We start from the raw sequence: 16,046 nt of genomic DNA on the forward strand, positions 1-16,046 counted from the left end.
ACCAAAGTCACTTACATACTGTATGTCAGCTATATTACAAGGGATCACATTGTCCCCAGAGCAACTTGGGGTTAAGTGCCTTGCTCAAGGGCATAACAGTGAAAGCCGGGAATTGAACCAACAACTTTCAGGATACTGCACGCTAGCACAGCTCTTTAACCACTACACTAGCACCGCCCACTAGAAAAAGACTAGAGTGCTAGGTGGTAATATGGGTACCGTGTCAGGACCACCAAGCCTACAGTACGATATGCCACAGCCTCTTCTAAGTGTCTCCTAGCACTAGCATAGACAGAAGTCAGGTACTCTTGATGTTGCACAACCCTATCAGTCGGTGGACTTTCCCTGTGGTCACCTCCAGTATTTCCAAGTAGGTGGTCGACTGGTAACTGTGGCTTCTGACCGAACCTCAGCTTGTATGGGGAGTGCTGTGTGGACTGGTACACGGTGGTATTATAGGCTAACAGGAGCTGAGGGAGCAACTGGGGCCATTTACACTTCTTTTCAGGGGGTAAGGTCCCTGAGCAAGTCATGAAGTGTCCTGTTGAAATGTTCACATTGACCGTTCCCCTCTGGATGATAAGTGGTGGTTCTAGTCTTTGTTATGCTGTAGATGTCACACAGGTGCTTCAACATCTCCCCCTCAAAGCTGCGCCCCTGATCAGAGTGGATTCTCCTTGGCACGCCATACACATAGAACCATCTCTCAGTTAGAATCTTAGCTACGGTGGAGGCTCTCTGATCAGGGGTGGGAAAGGCCTGGGTAAACTTTGAGAAAACATCTGTGACTACCAGAACATTCCCTTGTCCTGTGCTAGCCCAATCCAAGAGAGTAAAGTCAATGGATATTATCTACAAAGGCTTAGTGGCTAACAGATTTCACAAGAAGGTTCTGGCTTGGGTTGTCTTGCTTTAGCAACCACACAGTGCTCACACTCAAACACCCCTTTTTTGGCCATGGTTGTTGTGTAGGCTAGTGAGCACTTTGACTCGCAACACCTTTGGCTGTAAAAGCTGCAGCACTGGATCCCTGGAAGGAGGAGCCTGGATTGCTCGGTACAAGATCCCAACCACTTCCTGTATCTGGGACCACTGCTTTCACAAAGTGTTAGTGGGGCTTGTGGGAAGCCTAGAAAGGGTATTGGCATTGCGATTAGCTGTCCCAGGACGATATTTGATGTTGTAATGAAGAGGGCAAGCTGAGAAACCCAGCAATGTTCCAGAGCGCCCAGTTTCGCTGACTGCAGGTATTGGACGGGATTGTTGTCAGTGTACACGGTGAACTTGTTGCCCAGGAGATACTTGCAATTTTTTTCTGTGATTGCCACACTTAACTGCAAGGAGTTTGAGTTTCATGGCACTATAATTTGACATGTTCCTCTCACTTGGCCGCAAGCCAGGCTAGCGGTCGCCGTAACCCATCCTTCTCCTGTGACAGAACTGTCCTCAATCCTGCATGTCTTGCATCCGTCTCTAAGATAAAGGGACGATTGAAATCGGCATAACCTACAGTGGGCAGTGCTTCGACTTGGCCAGCTTCACTCGCGGTCCGCGCGTGGGATCACGCGGTGTCACGCAACTTTAATTTGTATTTTCCCAGTGAGACGCTGCAACAACCCAAACAACCGGTAGATGGCTCAAGTGAGCAGGGTGTCTCGTAAAAAGAAATGGAGCCTGGAAAACCCTACACAGACTTTACTACAGACTTCAGCAGACTGGTTTAGAAATAATTTAATAGCCAGAAATATGCCTGCCCTGCCCTAATAAAGAAATATTTGGTTAACTGCGAGTGAATCCCGTTTGCAGCTGTAGAAGAAACGCAGGACAAATTAAACATTCTGGTTTTCTCCGAGTGCAACGATGATAGACAGACATCATTTGGACAAAATATAGAGCATATTAACCTCCGTTGCTCAGCCAAATGCCTTCCTGTTACGTCCTGTTATCACGGAGTTACAGGCGATAAACGATTTTTGATGGTCACAAGTTTACTTCATTAGCGGTTTATTTTTTTGATTATTAAAGTGTTTCATTTAAAGGTTTGACTTCGTGCTTATTCAGAGCATTTAGTGCTCTTCCCAATCCCAGACGTTCACATTGCATGTTTGTTTGTAATGGATGCAACCGCGAGATACGCTTGTCATAGGCGCCGATACCGTGGGTGCTCCGTCTCTCGGGCACCCACTGAAAACATCGAGCACCCACGTGTGCCAGCTTACAGTCCCGGCTAAATTTATATTAATTTAAAATCAAACATCGCAGTTTATGTTAAATTCAGCATCTCTCATGTGATTGGATATGTTGCTGTCAATTCCCTATACTAACCAACAATGAGAACGTCTCTCGTATGAAAATTCCTGACACTTCCCATCTGAAGAATTAACGCAAGGCTTTGTCGGGTCTTCAGCCCCGAATGTTTAAAATGTATATAGCCCTGAATATCTTTATAAAAGTAATAAGTAAGTCTGACAAAGCTTATTGTTTTGTGACACAGCTAAACACTGGTACCTCATAGAACGTCTATAACATAGCCTAGGTGGTCGCAACTCACAAAAGTAAGGCAGATAGAAAGAACTCACGCAAATCTAGCCTACAACACGCAGACAGCTTCATGCGCAGGGGAGAGAGCGCGCGCGCGCGGCAACAGGTGCTTTATGTTTTTTGGCTTCTGATGGTATCTTGCTAATTCACTGAACTGCATTAGGTGACACAAATGGTATTGCCTTTATCTTATAACTCCTTGTCTGAGCGACTACCAGGCCTATGGTTTTTAAAAGTCAGATGTTCCCTGACAAATACATTCGAAAATTAAGAATGTTTATTGACTTGAAAAATACACTATTTTTTGCAAACTCCCTTCATTCAACCCTTGAAGACATTGCGGTCTGGTGCAGTGTTGCGCGGGTTTGGTCACAAGCGGCTCGCGGTCGCCCGATATTTTAATCAACCCGACCGCAACTCGGACCGCGAATATTAATTAGGACAACATTATACCCGACCCGCGATCCGACCCGCTTATTTACAAAATGTGTGCTTTTGGTTATAGCCTGCATGCAGTGTGACAGTAGGCCATTTCTGTAAAACAAACTAATTTATTTGCGAAACTTTATGCAGTAGAACTACACGCAGTAGACATGCAGGACATAATGTTTGCGCAGGAGAGAGAATGAGAATAAGAGTGCAAGCACGCACGCAACCACCAAGGATTAGAACACTATAGGATACGATTTGAAGGCCATGGACATACATCTTTCTTTCGAAAACAGAAATGGTGAGGCAAGGTATAGGCAAGACTGAGATACATTGCTGGTCAAAACGTTAGCGTAAGAACTGGTTTATAATGCTGAATGAAGCACAAAGCACATCCACTGTTTAAAGTCACAAACACAACGAACTAAGGTAACTTTTATGCATGCGCGAACCTATACATACCGGTAGATTTATTCCTGCAGGCTGCCCGTTTTGGCTGTCATACTTTTAAATGGCTTCGGAAGAAGTAGGCCTACATAGACCATAACTTGTACTACTGTCATCTTCTTTAAAAACCTTTCCCAATATTTCCCATAGCCTATATCGCTTTTCCTGAAGGGGTGTCTTTATTATTTTAACTCGCGTCTTCAGCTTCTTTACTGTTGACTTTACTGTATTGATGCTTTACTGTATTGATGCTAATTTCGGGCAGACCGCGCAACACTGTGCGCTATGTAGATCGTTTCTCGTACCCTTTAATTTCTCAGAATTTAGGTCTACTAGGCCTACAATAACGTCATCACCAAATACATCTTTTATTTTTAGTTGATCAACCACAAAGAGCATAGGCCTACTGTGCACAGTGCACTGACGACTGTAGCAGCCCAAGGTAACCAGTTGTTGTAGATGAGAGGCAACCCCTTGTTTCAGATAGCCTGGACAACATGTTACCTGGGTGTTTCCTACGTTATTAATTAATGGTAGCCTACAATAGTTAATTGATTCGCGTAACATATTAGTTGGCTCAAAGAGTAGGGAATCAGGATGGAGAGAGTCACGCGTGTGTTGCTTTTGCGGGATCGAATCCAGTTTAATGCTAGTTTTCAAAACATATATTTTTTTACATGTCTTTTGTCCGAGTGGCTGTAATGTAGCCGAGCGCTCATGGCTCACCGCCTAAAACAACTTGTTTGTGAATGTCTGACACCTGCTGCAGCGCATGCACGCACAAGGAAACCAGTAGGTGGAGAAACCAGAAGGCACACAACACCGGAACGATTTTAAGGCTATTTCGCATAGGCTACTCAATGGTGCTATTTCACACGCATTATAGCGACCCCCACTCACCGGGGTTAGGTGGAAGGTGTTAATAGACGATTGGCGTAGCCTACAGTGGACTAGGGCTGTCAAAATTGCTCAAAAATGACGTTCGAATATCCCCTCTAAAATAAACACATGTATTCGAATATATTGGAATATCTAGGCTATATTATTTGCGCATTATGTCAGTGACGCGCATCATGTCATCTGTTTTTAACTTTTTGTATGGTTATTGCTTGACAGGGGGGGATCCCTGCAGCTTTCAGCCATAAGGCATTTCCTAATTCACCCGACACTGATATTCTAAATGTTGAAACTATTTCGGCATAGCATAAGCAGTTTCATTAAATGTAATGTTAGTTGTAAACAAACGGGCTATTTGGTGAGGCTTGGCCTCACAGATAGGCCTATTAACTGACCGCCAGATTCACGTTGGCTGGGGGGCAGGGGGGGCCCAAGGGTCTATGATATGTTAATTCGGCCCTGCCCCCAACGAACGCAACTTTCCACCTCTGAGACAGCTTAAAAGAAGTCTAGAGGACTCCTAACTCACTGACCTACTTACTGTAGGCTGCGCAAACCACAGGCCTTTTTTTGGGAAAGCCTGCATTCGAGGCAGGCCTTCTGTTTATATAATTTTATATAAATCCTGCGCTAACAGTAATCCTCCTACCCCCGCTACCACAGCTGTGGATAGTGTGGCATGCTCACGCTTTATGTTTCCTTCTTGCAAACTAGGCCTATAGCCCAACCATTTACAGTACGTCTTCAAAAAATAACAACTTGCCAGATATGCCTTCATATCTTTGGGCTTCATTCAGCATTTTGTTCTTCCACTGGAAATGACTCTTCTAAATTTGGCACTTCACTGTAGAGCTTCATTTCTATCATTTCACGCGCCTTCGGGCTGGGCTCGGGCTTGCGCGGTAGGCTAAATGAGCGGTCAGGTGATGCGTTTCGGTTAGCTGCGAGAAAGATGCAGAAATGTATGCTTAGGAGGTGAAACAGAGGCTGGCCTCTTGTGACAGGCGTTTTAGTTGCACCGGCAAAGAAAGCAAAGTCTGAGGTGTGGAAAAGTTTTGATCATGTGCATAATGAGAATAATGAGCCAGTGGTTATGTAAAATCCAAAGGATGCAACATTCTGTAGAACGACAGGGAACTCGTCGCTGATAAGGCATGTTGATCAAAGCTGTCAGTGCCCATCAGGATCACATTGTTTGTTAGGCTACAGCAACAAAATCAAACCCTGCAAAGGTGAAACAAATGATTACGGAGAAGAAGTGTGTCAGCTTTCGCTGTAAAGACATTAGGCCTTTTAATATCGTAAATGGCGAGGGGTTTGAAAAGCTGGAGCAAGAACTATTTAATGTCGGGGCTGCGTATGGGAGGGTTCCCGCAAACTTCAGAATGCTGAGAGGACTTGGGCTATTTTATTTCTTTGTTCCAACTTCCAAGTAGCCTAGGCTACGTTAGTCATGAGTAAATGATATCAAATGTTACTCATTCTTGACAAAAGGCAAAAGAGCTGCGTGCATGCGGACATTTTAATAATGTCGGGCTGTAAACGGGTTCGGGCTTTTAAAAAGCTGTCAGTCTCGGGCTCGGTCAGGGCTTGGGCTGATTTCTGTGGGGCTCGGGTCTTGTCAGGCCTAAATTTAAAGACCGATTATAGCTCTACTTCACTGAGCAACAGTGGGTGGAGACCTTTAGATTCACAAGTCAGGGTTTGAAGAATTATGACGAATGATAGACCTGGCTGTTGCCCTGAGTACTCGTTGTCGGATGCCTATCCCAACAAACAAGCATCGCATCTATCTATCCATAAATTGCAGGAATGTCTGTCTGTCTGTCTGCGTGTCGTTGGTCCGTTCGATTTCAAACTTGGCAGGTGTCTTGCTACTGGCATGAGTAAGTGCAGTGCATAGTTTGACATTGTTTGGATAAGAAAAGCTAAATATATCGTTATATATCGGTAAAAGAAACACACGTTGGCTTTCTCCGCTCTACCATAGCCACCCTCTCACACAAAACTGCGCGCAGGACCAGAGAGAGGATAAGCGGAGATTTGGCAGCACCAAATCACGGTTAAAATGCAAGATATTTGATTATCATCTCTGATCTCAACAATAAAGACTTCCTGTATGTTTACTTGCATAAAATGATTACGCGGATTTTGCAACAACAGGACAACAAACACGGGTATGTAGTTCTATTCAAAATTACATGAAAAGTATGTGCAATAAACTGATGCTTTGAATAGCCCAGGCTACATTGGACGTGATACTTTGAATAAACAAACTACATTTCCGACTGCAAGGTCCCAAATTGAAACAAGCGATGGGCTAATGGTCCCGAATGTAACGTTTCAGAAGACGTGCCACACAGCTAGACAACAAGTGGCAGACAGAGAAACGTCACTTATGCTACCAAACACTGCTTTTGAGTCACATCGTTGCAAATGTCAAACGATCACAAAATGGCTTGTCTTCACTATCAGGAAAGTTAGGCTATGCAATAAGCTAGGCCTATAGCCTTAACTCAAAACATTTGTTATTCCATTCCGATCTGTAGAAATCACATGCAGTCATGCCTAAATTCTTCTTACTGCACATTTAATAATACATAATTATAGGCTAATATATTATGATATTCAGTATACATTATTAAATGCTTAGCTGGAATGATGTTTTTCCCTATCATCCTATTGTTAAAGCAGGCATACGGGCATGTATCGGGCTACAGGTTTTCTACAGGAATGCCATGTTTGAACGGGCACTGCACTAGTTGTATAAACTTGCGATGTGTGCCAATCGAGTTGTTGGCGAAAACTTTAGCGTCAGCAAAACAGCTGTGCACCGATGCGTGTATTCTGTTTTATTCTACGGAAACAAGCAAGAGAACACATCAAGTTGCCTAATGTTATAGGGAAGCGCCAGAGATTGCTGAGATTCTCTGAAGGTTACGTCACACGATGCGAATAAACCGTTTCCATCAACTTTATTCGCATTATACCATATGCGCATCGAGAGTTAATCCACCCCCCTCTAGCGAATCAAATATAGATGCGCATTAGGATTTTTGATGGAAACACGCTGATAGTTGTCTAAGCCTCTATAGCGTAGCCTGTTAAAAACCAAGGCTACAGATTAATTCTGAACAGTTATTTCTCTACTGGCTCAATTATCACACCACTGTTTTGATTTGCGTAGTTGCGTTAACCCAACACTGACAATAATGTAGACAGCAAATTTCGATTTCGATTTTCGTTACCACCATGTAGTCAAGCCTTAAGACATACCCAAGTAGCCTAAATCGAGGTAATGTTTAATTATGCATGATTTATTTTGTTATTGAATTCGTAGGCTGGGATTACTCTCGGCAAGTCTCCTGCTTTTTCAGAAGGGGGGCGGCAGGCAGAGCGATGTACAGTGGCAGAGTGACGCACAGTGGCTGAAAGTGGTACTAAAGCTTCACGCAGCTTCACGGCCTCGTAATGCGCGAATGAAGTGGTCATTTGAAAGCGATGCCCACTGTAGGACTGGCGCTTGAACAAGCCATTCTTTTCAGGCTCTGAATCCAGAAAAAGTTCTGAAGGCAAACCTGAACGTGACTACATTCAATGTTAACTATCCAATATTCAGATGTCTGTAATTGAAATGTATGCAAATTAGTGCATAATTAATGAGATATTGTTAAATTACATCCATAAACATATATTTTCAGAAAACTTGTAATGCAAAAAAATATTGTCTCTACATAAATAATCAACTAGTAAAGTTTCATAAGAATATCAAGGAGTTAAATTTTTTACTCTATTCAACCGTTCTATGTTGCCTATGGAGGCCAGTTTTAGGCCGCAAATGCTAATAAGCAGGTTTAAAACTAAAAAATCAGCTAAGTAAATATGCTATTCAGAATCAGCACCCAAAAATTAGGCAAAATATCCTCTTTACCAGTGTTTTCTCACAGTTGACCCCCAAGGGATAGTAGTCCCAGTCTTAATTATGCATTATATAAATGATGATGTCAATGGATTGTAAAAATTTGAAGACAAACAAATCTTGTTCCTTAGACTCTATACTAGCACAATATGCAAAAAAAATTTTTTTACAAGAAAATCCAGCGGGATTACACAAGACACCGTACTAAGGTGGATAAACTGCGTTTACTTGTGTTTAACCTCCACTACATCCCTGCACATCATCAGGGAAACTTTGGGATGGGTTTACAAAGAGTGTAAATAAAAGCAGCTTATATTCTTATATGCTTATATACTGCCCACTCTGTAATGCCCCAAACCCAAGCCTTCAGCATATCCTATCCAGCTGCACAACAGCTCTGGCACAGGGCCGGTACAAGTGGCGTCATGACCGCATCCTGCGGAAGCTGGCAGAGATCCATGAGACACGTAGGCTGGAAGCGTCCAGGGACCATCCAACACCAGCAACAAAGCGGCTGATCCACTTCATCGGAGAAGGAGGAGTGGCACAGAAAGTCACACGGGAGAAGAGCTCAGCCCTAACATCTGGAAGTGACTGGAACCTCAGAGTGGACCTTGACCGGCAGCTTAAGTTTCCAACCACAACCAACCTGCGACCAGACATCATCCTGTGGTCCACCACAGCTCAGGCTGTGATTATGGCGGAGCTCACTGTCCCGTGGGAGGCAGGGATTGAGGTAGCCTTTGAGAGGAAGAAAGACCGGTACTCAGACCTAACAGCTGAGTGGAGAGAAGCTGGGTGGTCAGCTGTCAACTACCCTGTAGAGGTTGGCTGCAGAGGGTTTGTTGGATCATCTACGCAGCGCTTCTTGAAGAGTGTGGGAGTGACTGGTCTCAAACTCAAAAAGGCCCTCAAAGAACTGGCAGAGGAGGCAGAGCAAGGGACCAAATGTGGGGAAGGCAAGGATCCTAGGGTTAGCTGCAGGGGGCGGTAGGGAGACGTCCCTGCCGTTGCTCCACCACCACGAGATGTTCCGGGATTAAAGGAGCGAAACATCAATGAAGGGTGGTTCCCGGCTGATGACCCTGTAGCTACCCGAATGGCACCGTCGGAGGTGCGACAAGCAGCAATGCTTAGCAGGTATTCCCTTACCTGTGCTTCCATCTTGCAGAGAATGCATTTATTTTTTTGCAGATGGCTGACTGAGGATAAAGTAATAACAGTAACAGCCAGTAAGTATTTGGTGAAATGTTTAGTGTCAAGTTATAACAAACAAGAGAGATCAGTGACGGCCTGTGAGTCCATCTATACCAGGGATCAGCAACCTTAAAGCAACACCAAAGCACTTTTCCTGTCGCAGAAACCTGTGGGTAATCACACTCAAACTCTTTTAAGCAGCTGAGACCGGTGCTGCCTGTCTGTCCTCGTCGTTGTTACCAGAGACTCAGATCGGTGCCCTTGGCTGTCACACCAGTACTCTCTGCCCTTGATCCTGGACTTTCATACTCCTTCAGTTAAGTCAGTATCGTCTGTGCTTTTGATGCTTTTCATTTACCCTGTTTATTTTGGATTGATCTTCTGTGAGTTTGACTGAGACTCTTATTCTACAAATAAATCCATTTTCGGGAGGTTTTCGGTCTCCCAGAGGGTGATTTCACTGCCCAGGCCAAGCTGCATGCCCTGAGACAGGGCAGAAGGGCAATCACCGAATATGCACTCCAGTTCCGCACGCTAGCCGCAGCAAGTGGCTGGAACGAAGCCGTCCTCATTACATTACCGCCCTCATTAGCGGTGCTTTCTGAAGCTAATGTAACAACAAATACCACCAATATTGTTGTGTTACAATAAAAGTATCCATGGTTTGCGCAAGTAGCCTAAATTTATACATAAATTAAGGACATAAAATCCTTAACGTGAAAAAGTTTAACGTCGCTTAATGTCCCAAAATGGCAACAAGTCGTTTTACTCCCCGTATGCGCTCATTATAAAGAAAGTTTATCATGTCCCTAAAACAGCTATCAATTAATCACCGAACGTCTTATAAACAAGTCTTGCCAGGAGCAACACCTTGCAAAAAAAAAAGATAAAAATAGGTCTAGGCCTAATAATGGTTGGAATGGAAAGATGCAAGTTAATGCACCCGTTACCCGCAGAAGTTTCAAAGTAGCCTACACCCAGCCTAAGCCTACTTCAGAACACTTCATCGACTGTCTGTAGTAGGCTACAACTTCGATTCAATAAAAAGATTTCTAAAGAAAAACGTTGCATCGTTACTTCTGCGTGGATTCGAACTCAGGACTGCCTGAAAGTTGCAGACCTGTTCTGGAAATACGTGCATTAACCCACTCGAGTGTGAGACAACGCTAGCTGCTTTGAGTATTGGGTAGTAGGCTACACTGGTTGCTGTGGCACAGCCTTAAGTGACCAAATTCGTTTTCCTTTGTCATATAAATGTTGTCATTTTGTTAACATTACTGTTAAGGAGATGCTGTAGGCAAAGGCTATATTTAAATCTTGTTAGTGTAGTAAAAAAGTAGCCTACTGCCAGCTGACGAAGCTCTCATTTTAAAATATTACTGAGAGACAGGTGTAACTGATGCCAGCTAGCTTAGCTGTGCTTGTGGAACGTTGGTAAAACCTCACTCCCCGACACCTCAAGAGTGCTGCTGGCAATTGGCTCAACCGTCAGCACGCTCGCCTCCCGATCCGAGGTGCTGCTGTTCACGGGTTCGAGTCCGGGTGTGTGCAGGGCTGAATCGCGCAGGTTCAACACAACGCAGGTTACACAGGCACTGTACAATCAAGAAATCCTGCCACTGAATCCAAAACAATTTTTTTTATATATATATATTTTTTTTGGCTTTTATGCCTTTAATGTGACAGGACAGTGGAGAATGTCAGGAAGTGAGTGGGAGAGAGAGGGTCGGGGTGGGATCCGGAAAGGACCATGGGACAGGAATTGAACCCAGGTCGCCGGTGTACAGTGCAGGTGCCCCAGCCAGTTGCGCCATGGCTGGGGACCAAAACTATGTTTGACATTATGTACAAAGCTTATAGGCTACAGTGGACTAGCATGTTGTAGGGGCTGCTAAAAACACCGACAAACAACACACTGAAAACTCGGCCAATCACAGCCCTTAATGTCGAACGCTCCGTCTGGTTCGACCGCGGAACACCACAGCGGACTTATGCTGCCCCCAAGCGGCTGCAGTTGTACTTACATTTCACGTAGCTGCGTGAATCACATTTTTCGTGAGTGAAGTGTCTAGTACTAGTACTCACTGTAAGGGTCATTCCATGTCAATTCAACACACCTTGACACAATGGCTTTAGATTTTTTGTCCAAACATTCCCCCATGTCATGACTATCTTGAATGAATTTCAGCCTGATATCTTATTTTGTTGCTGAGATATGCCCCTTCAATTATGAACAGACATGGCCTTGACAATTTCATGTGTACCACTTTTTTTTAAACATTCCTCTCCTCCCTTAACGAAAGGACATTTTTGTCCTGAAAATTTGCACACTGGGGTAGTATCATGTGTAGATTTGAAACATCACATTCAAATTACTGTCCTTCTGCCTGGTCCTCCTCCTGGAGATAATAAGCACCAATGTAGTACTGAACTCCCATTCGGTTGAATGGTGGGTTTTACTTAAAAGAAAGAAAACAAAAGAAAATCCCAGTCGGCTCAGTCGACATGTAATTAAAATATCACCGAAGCACTTCAAGTTTAAGATATAATCTATGAGCTAGACAGTTGTTTACACTCCTACACTGTTGCATGTTTTCAACTGAACCAGTTAACTGAACTGAACATAGTTAATGGCGATACAGACAAGGCTATTTCAGTTATGCACTTCATTGAAATGTGCTGTAGGGCTACATATGGAGCATTTTTTGTCTGTTATGCCCTTTATAATGTGTATACATTTTGTGCATGCACTTCTGCTGTAGCATTTATTTCAGTTAGCTATATTTCTGAAGAATACATTGTATTGCCTCAGGCCCGCTGCACATCTTTCGAAATTTGAATAATTAGTCCATGAACCAGCGGAGAAGTCGATGCTAGAAGAGGGCACCACACCAAACCGGTTTCATTTTGTTTGTCTTTGCTCCCCCATGACAAACATGTGTGATGGATTTTCCAAACTCACAGCTGAATATTTCTACAGCCTCTTAAGTCAAATTCCCATTGAATTGAATGGGATTTTATGGATTTAGATGAAAAAAGTGTACACCTTACATTATACATTTTGGTCTGTACCATGAAGGGAAAACTGATGCATATACTGTAAACCATATATTTTCTGAAAGCCTATACCCTCAGTATGTGATCTACCATGACATGAAACATGTCCCACCCTCCACACTAGTATGCTGCCCATGCATAATACATAGGGTATTGGTAAATAGAGTATATGGCTGTGACATTAAGGGAAAACTCATTCAACCACCCAAACCATATACTTTCTGAAAGCATATAACCTCAGGATGAGATCTAACATGAGTTTTGACATGTCCCACCCTCCTCTTTACTTCGCTGCCCATGCATAACACATTGGATATTAGTTAACTACATAAATAAACCCTTGGTTGTTTGTATTCCGGAGTTACACTTTAAAGCCATAAGCCCGTAAAGCAGCCCTAAAGAGTTGTTTTTACCTAAAAAAAACGTTCCCAAAATCGTTTTGATGACACATAAACGGCACTTCTGCCACACTCTGAGCAGGTCGAATCATAAATAATATAGGACTACTGGTTAGCACTTCGGACTTGTAACCGGAGGGTTGCCGGTTCGAACCCCAACCAGTAGGAACGGCTGAAGTGCCCTTGAGCACTGCTTCCCGAGCGCCACTGTAGCAGGCAGCTCACTGCGTCGGGATTAGGGTGTGCTTCACCTCACTGTGTGTTCACTGTGTGCTGAGTGTGTTTTACTAATTCATGGACTGGGATAAATGCAGAGACCAAATTTCCCTCACGGGATCAAAAGAGTATATATACATATATAATAATAATAATAATATTGTAGCCTACTGTGAATGTTCACCTCTATTCACATGATTTGAAGGCATCTCTGTTGAAGAATTCCATTCTTCAGTCCTGTAAGATTCTTAACCAGACCAGATGATGGGAGAGCACATGAACTCACCTCAGTATCTCCAGATTACAGTGGGGATTCATCATTTCTGACAGTTGCTTCACCCCACAATCTCCTAATGTATTGTGACTCAGGTCCAGGTGGGTGAGATTAGAAGACTCTGAGCTGAGGATCTTGGCTAGAATTGAGTAGTCTTGTTTAGTTAGGCCACAATAATTTAGCCTAAAAGAAAGATAACATGTTAGAGGAGATCAAATGTATTCACATAATCAGGGAAACTTTGGGATGGATTTTAATGAGTGTAAATAAAAGCAGCTAAAAGTTTTGTGCAGAAATGCAAAAAATAAATTTGTCTTTAGAAGCTAGGAACAACCCATTGACTCGGATGTGGTTCAAACATCAAATTAAGTTTCCTTAACACAAAAGTCTAAATAACCCAAAACACTAACTTAAGTGTCTTCACTCTGCAGTGTGAATCCTTCAGTAAAGCAGAGATGTGTTCCAAACCCGAATCCCCTAGTTTCTTCTTACTGAAATCCAGCATTGTCAGGAATAAGGGGTTTGTACCTAGAACTTTTTCTAGATTGGCACAGGCTTTCTCTGCAGCATCACCTTTCAAAAACCTGTAGGAAAAGAGAATGTATTCATAGTTATAACCATGTTAAACTACTTCTCCTCAGATCCCATCTTTATTAAGGGAATGCAGCAATACAAGTCAAATGGGCAACAGAGCTGGAATCATTAAAGATGCATTAATTAACCCCTAAAACACATCTTAGTTCCTCAAAGATACAAATACATATACAATACCCTCCGGAAAGTTGACTAAAACAGGTATCTTTTGGTGATTTATTGTAATCCCACAATGAGAATAATGAGGAAAAATACAACCTTGAAGGGAAGAATTGAATCTGAGAAAAAGGAAAATCTCATAAAAAAATAAATACACTGCATTCCAAATTATTATGTTAGTATAATTTTCAAGTCATCAACTGTTGTAACCAGAGTATAATTCAAATTTTATTGAACAAACCTCCCAATGATAATAGTATTTTTTTTTTTAAATAAAAAAACTCAAAATGCACTGTTCCAAATTATTATGCACAACAGGGTTTCAAGACATTTTATAAGTTGTAATAAAGAACTAATAATGGTAATTTGTTGAAATTGCAGCATTAGGAGGTGATATAAATTAAATCAAGTTATTTCAATCAAAAACATCTTAACAGGCCAAGTTACATGTTAACATAGGACCCCTTCATTGACATCACCTTCACAATTCTTGCATCCATTGAACTTGTGAGTTCTTGGAGAGTGTCTGCTTTAATGTCTTTATAGAATAGCCTCCCAGAGCTGCCAGAATGTCAGAATACCCTCGCAGAGCTGCTGCGTGGATGTGAACTGCCTCCCACCCCCACCCTCATAGATATTTTGCTTGATGATGCTCCAAAGGTTCTCAGTGGCGTTGAGGTCAGGGGAAGATGGGGCCACACCATGAGTTTCTCTCCTTTTAAGCCCATAGCAACCAATGACCCAGAGGTATTCTTTGCAGCATGAGATGGTGCATTATCATGCATAAAGATTTTGCTACGGAAGGCACGGTTCTTTTTGTATTACGGAAGAAAGTGGTCAGTCAGAAACTCTACATACTTTGCCGAGTTCATTTTCACACCGTCAGGGATCCTAAAGGGGCCTACCAGCTCTCTCCCCATGATTCCGGCCCAAAACATGACTCTGTCACCTCTTTGCTGACATCGCAGCCTTTTTAGGACATGGTGGCCGTTCACCAACCATCCATTACTCCATCCATCTGGACCATCTAGGGTTGCATGGCATTCATCCGTAAACTAACTGAAAATTAGTCTTCATGTATTCCTGAGCCCACTGCAACAGTTTCTGCTTGTGAGCATTGTTTAGGAGTGGCCGAATAGTAGGTTTATGCACACTTGCAAACTTCTTGAGGATCCTACACCTTGAGGATCGCGGGACTCCAGAGGCACCAGCGGCTTCAAATACCTGTTTGCTGCTTTGCAATGGCATTTTAGCAGCTGCTCTCTTAATCCTATGAATTTGTCTGGCAGAAACCTTCCTTATTATGCCTTTGTCTGCACGAACCCGCCTGTGCTCTGAATCAGCGACAAATTTCTTCACAGTACGATGATCACGCATACGTTTTCGGGAAATATCCAATGTTTTCATACCTTGTCCAAGGTAGTGCATGATTCACGCTTTTCAGCAGTAGAGATCCTTTTTCTTCCCCATATTGCTTGTAACCTGTGGCATGCTTAATACAGTTTTTTCTGAATACAACACAACACAACTGTGATTCTTATAGCACAATTTCTAAAACTATTAATACTTATAGCAAAACCACTCACTGAGTTCACTGCTTTGCACTCAGTTTGCAATTTTGTAACACACACTTTGCACAGCTGTAGGCACAATTCACTGCACAGCACTCTTTTTGCAGAACTGTAAACACAACTCACTGCTTTACACTCAATTTCCAAATGATCAACACACTCCTAGCAAATCTATACACATTACACTTTCTCATGTGAAAACTGTTTTAGATAATTAGTTCACTTTGCAATCAGCCTAAGCACTATAAATAAGCCACAGGTAATGTACAATGGGTACAATGGAGGGAACAGGAAGAGTGAGAAGAGAAAGAAATAGCCCTTTTACAGACAAAAAAAACAGTCTACAT

The 16,046-nt window shown here is 42.9% G+C and overlaps 1 protein-coding gene across 1 annotated transcript in view; it reads right to left on the reverse strand.

The window, feature by feature from the left end:
• Window positions 1-16,046, reverse strand: part of LOC143132186 (uncharacterized) — a 78,175-nt gene that overhangs the window by 50,348 nt on the left and 11,781 nt on the right. Inside the window, exons 2-3 of the mRNA XM_076291546.1 lie at window positions 13,786-13,959; window positions 13,388-13,558 (exon numbers count right to left, since the gene is read on the reverse strand). Coding sequence (XP_076147661.1) covers window positions 13,388-13,558; window positions 13,786-13,959 — 345 coding nt within the window. The remainder of the gene's footprint in view (window positions 1-13,387; window positions 13,559-13,785; window positions 13,960-16,046) is intronic.

The sequence above is a fragment of the Alosa pseudoharengus genome, unplaced genomic scaffold (assembly GCF_046254945.1).
Source record: "Alosa pseudoharengus isolate Yale_2024_CS ecotype anadromous, Long Island Sound unplaced genomic scaffold, YU_APseudo_1.1 YU_APseudo_1.1_scf_19, whole genome shotgun sequence".
Lineage (NCBI taxonomy): Eukaryota > Metazoa > Chordata > Actinopteri > Clupeiformes > Clupeidae > Alosa > Alosa pseudoharengus.